This window comes from Uranotaenia lowii, chromosome 2 (assembly GCF_029784155.1).
Source record: "Uranotaenia lowii strain MFRU-FL chromosome 2, ASM2978415v1, whole genome shotgun sequence".
NCBI classification, from domain to species: Eukaryota; Metazoa; Arthropoda; class Insecta; order Diptera; family Culicidae; genus Uranotaenia; species Uranotaenia lowii.
The window spans coordinates 419559043-419572601 of record NC_073692.1 but is presented as its reverse complement, the minus strand read 5'-3'; the positions used below and the strand labels follow the sequence as shown (position 1 = coordinate 419572601).

The window sequence follows — 13559 nt, the reverse complement described above, 5'->3', positions numbered from 1 at the left end:
GACAAAAATGACAAAAATGACAAAAATGACAAAAATGACAAAAATGACAAAAATGACAAAAATGACAAAAATGACAAAAATGACAAAAATGACAAAAATGACAAAAATGACAAAAATGACAAAAATGACAAAAATGACAAAAATGACAAAAATGACAAAAATGACAAAAATGACAAAAATGACAAAAATGACAAAAATGACAAAAATGACAAAAATGACAAAAATGACAAAAATGACAAAAATGACAAAAATGACAAAAATGACAAAAATGACAAAAATGACAAAAATGACAAAAATGACAAAAATGACAAAAATGACAAAAATGACAAAAATGACAAAAATGACAAAAATGACAAAAATGACAAAAATGACAAAAATGACAAAAATGACAAAAATGACAAAAATGACAAAAATGACAAAAATGACAAAAATGACAAAAATGACAAAAATGACAAAAATGACAAAAATGACAAAAATGACAAAAATGACAAAAATGACAAAAATGACAAAAATGACAAAAATGACAAAAATGACAAAAATGACAAAAATGACAAAAATGACAAAAATGACAAAAATGACAAAAATGACAAAAATGACAAAAATGACAAAAATGACAAAAATGACAAAAATGACAAAAATGACAAAAATGACAAAAATGACAAAAATGACAAAAATGACAAAAATGACAAAAATGACAAAAATGACAAAAATGACAAAAATGACAAAAATGACAAAAATGACAAAAATGACAAAAATGACAAAAATGACAAAAATGACAAAAATGACAAAAATGACAAAAATGACAAAAATGACAAAAATGACAAAAATGACAAAAATGACAAAAATGACAAAAATGACAAAAATGACAAAAATGACAAAAATGACAAAAATGACAAAAATGACAAAAATGACAAAAATGACAAAAATGACAAAAATGACAAAAATGACAAAAATGACAAAAATGACAAAAATGACAAAAATGACAAAAATGACAAAAATGACAAAAATGACAAAAATGACAAAAATGACAAAAATGACAAAAATGACAAAAATGACAAAAATGACAAAAATGACAAAAATGACAAAAATGACAAAAATGACAAAAATGACAAAAATGACAAAAATGACAAAAATGACAAAAATGACAAAAATGACAAAAATGACAAAAATGACAAAAATGACAAAAATGACAAAAATGACAAAAATGACAAAAATGACAAAAATGACAAAAATGACAAAAATGACAAAAATGACAAAAATGACAAAAATGACAAAAATGACAAAAATGACAAAAATGACAAAAATGACAAAAATGACAAAAATGACAAAAATGACAAAAATGACAAAAATGACAAAAATGACAAAAATGACAAAAATGACAAAAATGACAAAAATGACAAAAATGACAAAAATGACAAAAATGACAAAAATGACAAAAATGACAAAAATGACAAAAATGACAAAAATGACAAAAATGACAAAAATGACAAAAATGACAAAAATGACAAAAATGACAAAAATGACAAAAATGACAAAAATGACAAAAATGACAAAAATGACAAAAATGACAAAAATGACAAAAATGACAAAAATGACAAAAATGACAAAAATGACAAAAATGACAAAAATGACAAAAATGACAAAAATGACAAAAATGACAAAAATGACAAAAATGACAAAAATGACAAAAATGACAAAAATGACAAAAATGACAAAAATGACAAAAATGACAAAAATGACAAAAATGACAAAAATGACAAAAATGACAAAAATGACAAAAATGACAAAAATGACAAAAATGACAAAAATGACAAAAATGACAAAAATGACAAAAATGACAAAAATGACAAAAATGACAAAAATGACAAAAATGACAAAAATGACAAAAATGACAAAAATGACAAAAATGACAAAAATGACAAAAATGACAAAAATGACAAAAATGACAAAAATGACAAAAATGACAAAAATGACAAAAATGACAAAAATGACAAAAATGACAAAAATGACAAAAATGACAAAAATGACAAAAATGACAAAAATGACAAAAATGACAAAAATGACAAAAATGACAAAAATGACAAAAATGACAAAAATGACAAAAATGACAAAAATGACAAAAATGACAAAAATGACAAAAATGACAAAAATGACAAAAATGACAAAAATGACAAAAATGACAAAAATGACAAAAATGACAAAAATGACAAAAATGACAAAAATGACAAAAATGACAAAAATGACAAAAATGACAAAAATGACAAAAATGACAAAAATGACAAAAATGACAAAAATGACAAAAATGACAAAAATGACAAAAATGACAAAAATGACAAAAATGACAAAAATGACAAAAATGACAAAAATGACAAAAATGACAAAAATGACAAAAATGACAAAAATGACAAAAATGACAAAAATGACAAAAATGACAAAAATGACAAAAATGACAAAAATGACAAAAATGACAAAAATGACAAAAATGACAAAAATGACAAAAATGACAAAAATGACAAAAATGACAAAAATGACAAAAATGACAAAAATGACAAAAATGACAAAAATGACAAAAATGACAAAAATGACAAAAATGACAAAAATGACAAAAATGACAAAAATGACAAAAATGACAAAAATGACAAAAATGACAAAAATGACAAAAATGACAAAAATGACAAAAATGACAAAAATGACAAAAATGACAAAAATGACAAAAATGACAAAAATGACAAAAATGACAAAAATGACAAAAATGACAAAAATGACAAAAATGACAAAAATGACAAAAATGACAAAAATGACAAAAATGACAAAAATGACAAAAATGACAAAAATGACAAAAATGACAAAAATGACAAAAATGACAAAAATGACAAAAATGACAAAAATGACAAAAATGACAAAAATGACAAAAATGACAAAAATGACAAAAATGACAAAAATGACAAAAATGACAAAAATGACAAAAATGACAAAAATGACAAAAATGACAAAAATGACAAAAATGACAAAAATGACAAAAATGACAAAAATGACAAAAATGACAAAAATGACAAAAATGACAAAAATGACAAAAATGACAAAAATGACAAAAATGACAAAAATGACAAAAATGACAAAAATGACAAAAATGACAAAAATGACAAAAATGACAAAAATGACAAAAATGACAAAAATGACAAAAATGACAAAAATGACAAAAATGACAAAAATGACAAAAATGACAAAAATGACAAAAATGACAAAAATGACAAAATGACAAAAATGACAAAAATGACAAAAATGACAAAAATGACAAAAATGACAAAAATGACAAAAATGACAAAAATGACTAAAATGACAAAAATGACAAAAATGACAAAAATGACAAAAATGACAAAAATGACAAAAATGACAAAAATGACAAAAATGACAAAAATGACAAAAATGACAAAAATGACAAAAATGTCAAAAATGTCAAAAATGACAAAAATGACAAAAATGACAAAAATGACAAAAATGACAAAAATAACAAAAATGACAAAAATGACAAAAATGACAAAAATGACAAAAATTACAAAAATGACAAAAATGACAAAAATGACAAAAATGACAAAAATGACAAAAATGACAAAAATGACAAAAATGACAAAAATGAATAAAATGACAAAATCTCAATATTCCGAGATCTCAAAATATTTAAGCTTCATGCTTAAAATCCTTTCAACAGAATTAAATCATTCTCGAGTACAGAATACTGAACTTAGTGTAGAAAATTTATGCTTATTTTTGCTTTAAAAATATCTTTAATGCCTGAGTGACTCTCAAGGTAGATTTAAACCTTTATTCACCTCACCCTTCCCAGAAATCAAAAACTTAAAGAACCATTTCATCCTGAGTGATTCTCGAGCTTTTCAACTCGGAACTCAGAAGCCAAACCATCAATCGATACAAAAGCAAACATCATTCCGAAACCGTTCATCACCACACTTCAAGGCTGCTGTTGCAGAAAAGGAAGTCGGAGAGAAAAAAACTCTTTCAACAGCAGCGCCAGAACCAGAATTCGTGCGCAACATTCAAACCAATTGCAGACCAAATGAATCCAAAAGAGCAACAGTTGGGAAGAAAGTAGCTAGACGATCGAGAGAAAACAGAAAAAAACACCACCAACCTTCAACAAATCAAGCTCCAGCCAAACGAATCGGGAAGGAAAATTGTTGTGCAATGAGTGTGCAAAAGTGTAACCACTTCCGAAAAGAGTTTTCCTTCGAGTTTTTTTTCCTATGGTCCGTTTCTTTGGAAATTTTTTACGGTAAAAATAATTTGGTGGATGGATGTTTGTTTAATTTGTTTCGGAGGGCAGCCGAAAGGTCACGATAAGTTTGTTTTCAACTCCCGAAAATATATTTCTCAAATGGTTCCAAAATTGGCTAACTGACTGACCAAAATAAACCCTCGCGAACTGAGTTTGGGATTCGTTTGATTAGTTTTTCATGATGTAGAAAAGAATATAAGAAACACGTATTCAGGTCTTGTTTATCAAGTCAAAGATGTATGGAATTTGATTTAGAGATTGATTATGACGGTTGCCATAAGAATAACAATAAAAATGAGAAAGGGGACTACTTCAGATTAGCTTTTTTTTAAATGTGATTATTTTACCATGAAACAATTATTTCGCCACTTTTTTTGATACCTTAAGGGAAAAAAAATCCAAGAATTTCTATTGCCTACACCTACATTATCCCTTTTCACGGCTAGATGAATTTGTTTATTTTATTTTGATTTCATTTCCAATCCCTCATCGCTTGGTTTCAATGTGTTCCTGAAGAGGATAAGGAAAAAGATCCCTCTTCAGTCCGTTGTGGATGGGTTCGTTATGATTAAAATGAATGCCTTTCTACCCTGATGGAATAAAATTGTTTAATCTTATCCTTCGTTCGGACAAACAAGATAAAAAAAACTCCTGAAGAAAGCTTGTTGTGGAATGCAAATAAATAGCCCTACTGTTGTTCGGGGTGGGTGGATTGGTTGAATGAAACAAGACAATTAACGTCCACCGCCAGGTCGGCCGAAATCGTAATTGGGGGCCTTAAAGTGTAATGTTTTCCTAAACATCTGAAGGTGGCATATTTTCATGTAAAGGTTTTGCTGTAGCAGCAGCATTGAGAAGATTGAGGGCCGGGATTTGCGTGGTTGAATAAACAGACTGTTTGAAGTAATGCCCACTTTTTCTTTTCCTTTCTTCCTTTTGTCCGTTTGATAAATTTCAGCACCACCCGAAATAACGGTCGAGAAAACATGGGTCCATGCCGGCGAAGGATACGAAGCCCAGCTGGTTTGCACCGTTCATGGCGATACGACACCGGAGGTAAGTCTGAAAATTTGATAAAAATAAATTAACAAGTGCTTTTGAAATTGAAGCTTAACACATCGAAAAAAAAATCATATACAGAACATGATGTACTCCTTCGGACTCTATGTTCCAAGTCTTAGTAAGCTTAAAATAAGATTGCAAGAATTTTATTCGCATGGAACCGGCCGGAGTGAATCCTGATAATTTTATCTTAAATCCTGGCAAAAACTGGGCATTTGATTTTTAAATTTTCAACCTAAAATCAGTGCAAATTTGATCGAAACATAAAAATTTTTAACTGGCCTGAATGACAAATCTTCAATAAAGATTATTAATAAAAATGAAATTATTCAATAGAAATCAAGAAGAAAAAACACTAGAATCGTTTTTGTTTTTATATGTTTTAATCAAAATACATTGACGGAGTCAAAATTGTATCTGAAAAAAAAAAAAAAAGTTTTTCAAATAAAGTGAATCAACTCGTGAAAAATCCGGTTTTAATAAACTTAATTCGGGCCAGGCCGGACCAGACCTTTTTCTCAAGTCCGGGTAGAACCGATCAATCTGGCACGCTTAGCTTAAAATTTTGAAGTCATTGAATTTATGGAACAATACATGATTGAATGGAATTTAAACTCAGAATTGGAACCAAAACTACGTTTTTTAAAGTTTGGAGGAAGAAACGTGGACATTACGTTTCCATGATTAGATATTTTTACGATGGGAACTTATTGGTAGTGCGCTCCTGGATACCAGTCGTTGGTTTTTGTTTAAATTATTTATTATTATTAAATCAACAGATCATATATTGATCCAAATGATATTTAAAAATTAAGAGACTAACTACAAATACAAATCTACACTGAACTTAGAACACTAAGATTCTCTTTCAGAATACAACCTTCGAAACGTCAAAATCAAAATGCTCTGAAAAGCGGTTAAAAGTCTTGATGACGCTAATTATTGCAGAGTTGGACCGTAATTGTTTAGTCTAACAGGAACGAAAATCTGAAGATCCTGATTCCTCAAACCACGAGGTCGGGCGCTAAGTGGAAGAACTTCCAAAAGTGCGGGAGAGTCGATTCTTGATGAAAGCAGATCAGCGACGAAAGAAGCACGAGTGGCGGTCCTAAGGGCTTGCAGCGTGTCGATGTCGATCAGGCGGCAGCGGCTTTCGTAGCTGGGAAGTCGAAAAGGGTCTTGCCAGTTTTAGTGTCGAAGGGCATACCTCAAAAAAACGTCGTTGGATGGCTTTGATGCGATCAGAACCGTTTTGATAATATGGGCACCAAACCGCAGAAGCATATGCGAGGATCGATCGAACCAGACTGCAGTAAAGACTCTTCAGGCAGTAGATGTCCTTAAAGTCCTTCGTCATGCGGAAAAGTAGACCTATGCTTCTGGAGGCTTTGTCAACGATATAGTTGGTGTGATTCTTAAAATCCAGCCGCGCGTCGAGGATCACACCAAGATCTTTCCCGTGTTGAGCTCGAGAGATTACATCGTTTCCAAGGAAATAAACGGCTGAGAACGGGCGTCGTTTGCGGGAAAATCATATTACTACACATTTATTACGGTTTAAAGGTAGGCGATTGGCATCATACCAGGAGGCAAAGAGGTTAAACTGATTCTGCAGGAAGTTCACATCTTCGGAGCCCTTGATAGAGTAGTACAGTTTCAAGTCGTCGGCATACGCCAATTTTGGTCCATCGAGGAGTTGCAGCACGTCATTGAAGTAGATTAGGAATACTAACGGCCCTAAATGACTCCCCTGAGGCACGCCTGATGAAGCTGAGAACTGCCTGGAAAAACAGTTACCCGTACGAACTGTCAATTTACGTCCAGTAAGGTAACTGCGGAACCAGCCAATAAGGGATCCACAAAATCCTAAACACGCGCACTTTCCGATGGCAAAATCATGGTTCACCTTGTCGAATGCGGCAGACAGATCGGTATAGATGGCATCAGTTTGGGATTTCTTTGCAAAACTTTCATGCACATACAAAGTAAAGATTGGTAAGTTAGTTGTAGTTGAGCGTTGAGGAATAAATCCATGCTGGTCGTTGGAGAGGTTGTGCTTGCAGAACATGAAAATGGGATCTAAAACCACCAATTCGAAAAGTTTGGCTATAGCACACAGAGCTGAAATTCCTCGGTAATTATTAACATCTTTCCTATCTCCCTGTTTATGAAACGGGAACATGTAAGCTTCTATCCATAGTGAGGGGAAGGTGGCCTGGTCAAGCGATGCTTGGAAGATAAGCCTGATAGGAGTCAGCAAAGAAGGCATAAAACACTTCAGGAATGTAGCTGGTATCCCATCCGGGCCCGTAGATAAGGAGTTTTTGAGCTTAGTGGCTGCTTTAGAGATGGTTGGGTCAGCGACTGTAATACCGTTTAAAGAAAAGCCCAGTGGTGAAACACTCCTGATGGCACAATTCAGTTAATCGTCGGTTATTGAAGATGTATCAAAGATGCTCGAGAATTTATTGGCAAAGAGATCGCAGATTCCGGAGTCAGAGTTCGCCATGATGCCATCCAGGAACATGCAGGACGGTGTTCCAGGTTCATTCCGCTGATTCTTAACGTGATTCCAGAAGGATTTTGGGCTAGTCTTGAGATTTTGCTGAATTCGACTAAGATGGTTTTGATAGCTACGTTGACAGGCTTTTTTTATAGGTGGAGTTGAGTTTGCGATATTCTTCCTTGGTATGCGGAGATTTGTGCTTGTTGAAATTTCGAAGGGCACGCCTTTTTGTCGCTTTCAGTTGTCGTCGATTACGTAGTTGAGGATGTGCGAGAAAGTTTCGGCTGCAGCATTAGGGTTAGCTAGTTCGAGTTCGGATTCCCAGTCTCAAGTCTTTTTCCTCCTCAATTGGATGGAAATAAGGTTATTTTACACAAAAATTCTTAATTTTAGGTGGACTTTAATTTCTGTCGGTTAATTTCAACGCATTTAAATTCTTCGCTTAGATTTATTGAAATGTGATGGGAAAATACTGAATTTCTTGTACCTTATATCTGCTTATTGGCCTTGCATATAGCGCCATTGCTCCTTATTGAAAAGAAACATTGATAAAACAGAAAAATGGGTTATAAAAACCTTCATGAAGTTCTTTGAAAACAAGATTAAATGTAATATTTTTTTTATTTACGGCACTTCAGTCTATTATTTTTGAGATGATATTATATTTACTCCAACGTTTCAAGACTGATTAGTCTCATCTTCAGGGAAACTACAAAAGTTGTGAATACTTAAATTTAAGAACACTACATTGATCTTAGCATAATCTTTGTCCTACTTACAATATTGTCATCTTGTCTGTCACTTTTGTTAAGTTTAATGTCTGGATTGTTCACTATTTTTGTTGATTCTGTGGAAGGTAAAATTATGGTTGAATAATGATTTTTGATTTTGAATTTGTTATACAAAGTCTTACCAAATAAATATGATTAAAATCTACACAGTGAATTTGAAAAACTATGGGTAAACGGCTTTTTTGAAAATGGAGTCTGATTTGTGGTACTAAATTTTGGTTTTGGCGTTTAATGGATGGCTATTGGTTATGTTGAGAGCGAGTGTCTTTTTTGGAAGGAACTATTTCGGAGAGATGTTGAGTTTTGTATTTTTGTTGTTTGAGACAATGAAGTATTTGTGAGAATAACAAAAATACAAAACTCAACATCTCTCCGAAATAGTTCCTACCAAAAAGACACTCACTCTCAACATAACCAATAGCCATCCATTAAACGCCAAAACCAAAATTTAGTACCACAAATCAGACTCCATTTTCAAAATAGCCGTTTACCCATAGTTTTTCAAATCCACTGTATAGATTTTAATCATATTTATTTGGTAAGACTTTGTATAACAAATTAAAAATTAAAAATCATTATTCAACCACAATTTTACCTTCCACAGAAACAACAAAAATAGTGAATAATCCAGACATTAAACTTAACAAAAGTGACAGACAAGATGACAATACTGTAAGTATGACTAAGATTAATAGACTGAAGTGCCGTAAATAAAAAATATTACATCCAATTATCAGTCGATCGAAAATCTTATAGAACAAGATTAAATTTTCAAATCATTTTGTAAAAAAAATAGTTAAATATCTTCATGAACATACCTTCCATAGAATTAATTTATCGTTTACCTCTAAGTTATGTATTAAAATTATGAAGAAACAAATGCCGATTGCGATTGCCTTTGCACAAAAAATGAAATTAATTAGAGCAAGTTCACTGGTGTTGGGAAAAAGTGGTAGAAATTTTGACACTTACGGTACATTTTGAAAATTTTGCCATGCAAAAACCTTTCCAAGATCTGTGGCCTTCTAGTTCTTTTACAACACGTGTTGTATTTTCGCATGCTGTGATGCAAAAATAGCAATAATTCTATCACTTCGACCAAAATAGAAACAAAGTTGCAAAAAAAAAAAATATAACGCCCCAAGATCTTGAAAACATTTTTGCATGGTAAAAATTTCAGAATGTCAAAATTTCTACCACTTTTTCCCAATACCAGTAAACTTGCTCTTAGTAGGAGGAAAACATTACCATAGGATAGCCGGATGATGTTAAAAGAGGCGGTAAAAAACGAGGATATTTCGTTTTATAGTGCTTTTGATTTTGCATAGATTCGGTCGAGGCGGTTCAGTTTTGTGAATATTCTTCGATAGGTCTAGTTTCTCTAGCTAGATGCTAGTTTGTTTCGGTCTGAAGGCTAATGGTTTTCACTTAGTTGGGTGTTAGAAAATCAGTGTCGATCTGGGAGATTTTGGGAAGTTAATGATCAGAAAATAATTGAGCAAGGAGTGTGTTCTTCAATTGTGTACGAAGCCAAATGATGGGAAATTATGGGAAAATGAAAATTGCTTGTTTTTTTTGTCTCCACGTGTTTTGCGTTTGAATGGTGGGGGACTACTTTGATTGCAAAGTGGATGAATGTGATTTTGAAATAGAAGTTTGGAATACTTACCTAATATGTGCAGCGAATACTTAACAGAACGGAAAAAGAAGCACACACGGAAAAGCGTAGTACGGGTAAATTTAGGGAACTAGGCTTGTTTTTCACATGTTGAAGCTACCAAGGTTCACAAGGTCGTATCAGAAGTGGATTCAAACTCGTTTAAACTAGTGCATACGGAAGTGAAATACTGGTTCCCACGTACTCCAAGATTATCGGTACAAGTGCAGATTGCTGTTGACATCGTTGAATGATCCGCTACAAGTGGAAACAGACTTCCTACTTCTACAATTGGTGAGTTCGTTCCATGATATTTCTTATTTAAATATGATTACTCAACTGATGTTGAAATCCGGAAAATTGTACCTTGGAATTCTCAAGTGCCTAAGAAATTAGGAAATTCTTATAATTGATTTTTAGGAGACACTGGGGAGTTTTTTTTATTGCATTTTACTCTCAACTAAAGAAGTACAATGTCGGAAACATTATCAGGTTTCATGTAGTTCATGTTGGAAGGGAAGTGAGATGTGTATAAGACAGAAATACTCGAAAAATCAGAAATTTCTTCAATTAATGATGCTGACAGTTTGTGCATGTGCTAAATTATGTGCCAGATACTGTATAAGTCATGGATGTATGGCTACAATCACCAACTTATAATTTTAGTCTCGATGTTGAAACTTACACATTTATTGCTCAAAATCTTTTGAAAGAGTTCATTTCAAAAGATTTTGTGGTATTATTTTTTATTTACATAGTATTCCGTCTTACGACATAACTTGACGAACATAATTCCTAAAATTCCCACTTCACAGCGCGAGCTCGTGGTTCATCCTTCGCCTCCACACTCCGTTCTCCTGTACGCCGCCAAAGATGGTTCTTAACACTCGTCGCTCGAATACTCCGAGTGTACGCAGGTCCTCCTCGAGCAATATCCATGTCTCGTGCCCGTAGAGAACAACCGGTCTAATGAGCGTCATATACAGGTTACACTTCGTGCGAGGGCTAAGTCTTCTCGACCGCAGTTGCTTGTGGAGTCCATAGTAGGCACGACTTCCGCTGATAATTCGCCTCCGGATCTCACGGCTGGTGTCATTGTCTGCGGTCACCAGTGAGCCGAGATAGACAAAGTCTTCGACTATCTCTAGCTCGTCGCCGTCGATCGTGACCTTGTTATTACTGGACAAGCGGGTTCGGTCGGTCTCGGATCCGCAGGCCAGCATGTACTTCGTCTTGGACGTATTAATCATCAACCCAATCCTTCCTGCTTCGCGTTTCAGTTTGCGGTAGATCTCCTCCACCGCCGCAGATGATCTGCCGACTATATCAATGTCATCGGCAAAGCAGATAAGTTGACTGGATCTGTTGAAAATCGTGCCCCGCATTTCGCCCACCGCTCGTCGAATAACACCTTCTAGCGCCACGTTGAACATCATGCAGGATAGACCATCACCTTGTCGAAGCCCCCTGCGCGATTCGAATGAACTCGACAATTCACCCGAAATCCGCACACAGCACTGCGTTCCATCCATCGTCGCCTTGTCCATGATTTTCCATAGCTCGTTACGGTCGATCGTGTCGTATGCGGCTTTGAAGTCGATGAATAGATGATGCGTAGGGACTTGGTGTTCACGGCATTTTTGGAGGATTTGCCGCAATGTGAATATCTGGTCCGTCGTAGACCGTCCCTCCATGAAGCCGGCCTGATGACTTCCCACGAATCTGTTTGCTTGTGGCGTTAGGCGGCGGAGTAGGATTCGGGACAACACTTTGTAGGCGGCATTGAGGACAGTGATCGCTCGGTAGTTCTCACAGTCCAATTTGTCGCCCTTCTTGTAGATGGGGCATATTACCCCCTCCTTCCACTCCTCCGGTAGCTGTTCTATGTCCCAGATCCGGATTATCAACCGGTGTAGGCAATCGGCCAACCTGTCCGGGCCCATTTTGATGAGTTCAGCTGCGATGCCATCCTTCCCAGCCGACTTGTTTCTATTCAGCTGGCGAATGGCTTCCTTAACTTCACTCATCGTTGGGAGTGGCTCCTCTTCGTCGTTGGCTACACAGCAAAAAAAGTGTTGCGTTATTACATCAAAAACGTGCACATAACTTGAGTCGCAAATGCTACCTAATATAACATCGTTTTGATGTAAAACCTGTGACCTCGATAAGATGTAACAAAATTACACTAAAAAATTTATCGTAGTAGAGAAACATGGGAACATTTATTCAGCACAGAAACGTTGAAAAATGTTGATACAATTCAAAGGACAATATTATTTATGTAAATGGTCGTAGAACTTTCAGAAACGTGGAAAACTCTACAATTAACAAGTTTCGTTCGAACTCTTTGTTTTAGGAAAAAATGCGATAGTCAAAATGACGAAATATTTATTGAAAAATCACAATTCGCCTAACAAATGATACTCTGTACTCTGTAGGAATCTGTGCATAATTTACTGGGACATTTCAGATGGGTTAATATTCAATTAAACTGCTAATTTGATTTGTTCAGATTTATATTAATCTAATTGCAAACACTTGGCTCTTCATAGCTAAAGTTATGTTTCACAACAGCCATTTTTCTGGAAGTTCAATAACTGGATTTTCACAATTTTAGTTCATGAGCGCTATAAAACGCGTCTGTTATCCTTGGGATACGTTTAGAGGTTTTCATTTGTTGGCCTTTCCTTAGCGATCACATCAAAGTGTAGCTATTATAAAAAAGTCTAACTTCAGACTCCGAACAAAACAATTGTCTCTTCTGACGCTGAATTTCGATACTGGCCTCGGATCGGCATGTTCGGCATGAAGAAATTCTCGGGATATTGCGTTGTGCCTAAAAAAATAAAAGAAAACGTGAATATCAAGGCTTAGCGGGTATGAAAAAATAATCATAATAGGACTTACTCTCCTTTCTGAAGATTTAAAACTCCTATCCACACTCTTTGTACTTTTTTTCTTCGGAATAAATTTTCTGGAACCAAAAAAATATGAAAATCAGTGAATATCACTGGATTTGCTTAAAAATAAGCAACAAATCGATATATCTTACCAGTAGATTGGTTGCCTCTGAGCCTCAGAAACCCTTCCGGAGTTTTGGATATGAAAATTATTTTGTTGACAGTTATGAGCTGCTTCGATGTGATTACATTGACGATGTAATATTACATTAACAGACATGTTTAAAATTGTGTACATCGATTAGATGTAATAAACGAACAGTTGAGTAGTATCACAATAAAAAAATCA

At 34.0% G+C, this 13559-nt stretch overlaps 1 protein-coding gene and 1 long non-coding RNA gene across 3 annotated transcripts in view; one reads left to right on the top strand and one right to left on the bottom strand.

The window, feature by feature from the left end:
* Positions 1–13559, top strand: part of LOC129745951 (protein amalgam-like) — a 159345-nt gene that overhangs the window by 110593 nt on the left and 35193 nt on the right. For both annotated transcript variants that reach the window (XM_055739351.1, XM_055739350.1), the window contains exon 6: positions 5253–5350. In XM_055739351.1, coding sequence (XP_055595326.1) covers positions 5253–5350 — 98 coding nt within the window. The remainder of the gene's footprint in view (positions 1–5252; positions 5351–13559) is intronic.
* Positions 13021–13411, bottom strand: LOC129745952 (uncharacterized). Its single transcript, XR_008737216.1, has 3 exons — positions 13363–13411; positions 13218–13284; positions 13021–13146 (listed from the first exon to the last, which is right to left on the bottom strand). It is a non-coding gene; the product is annotated as an uncharacterized LOC129745952 (long non-coding RNA).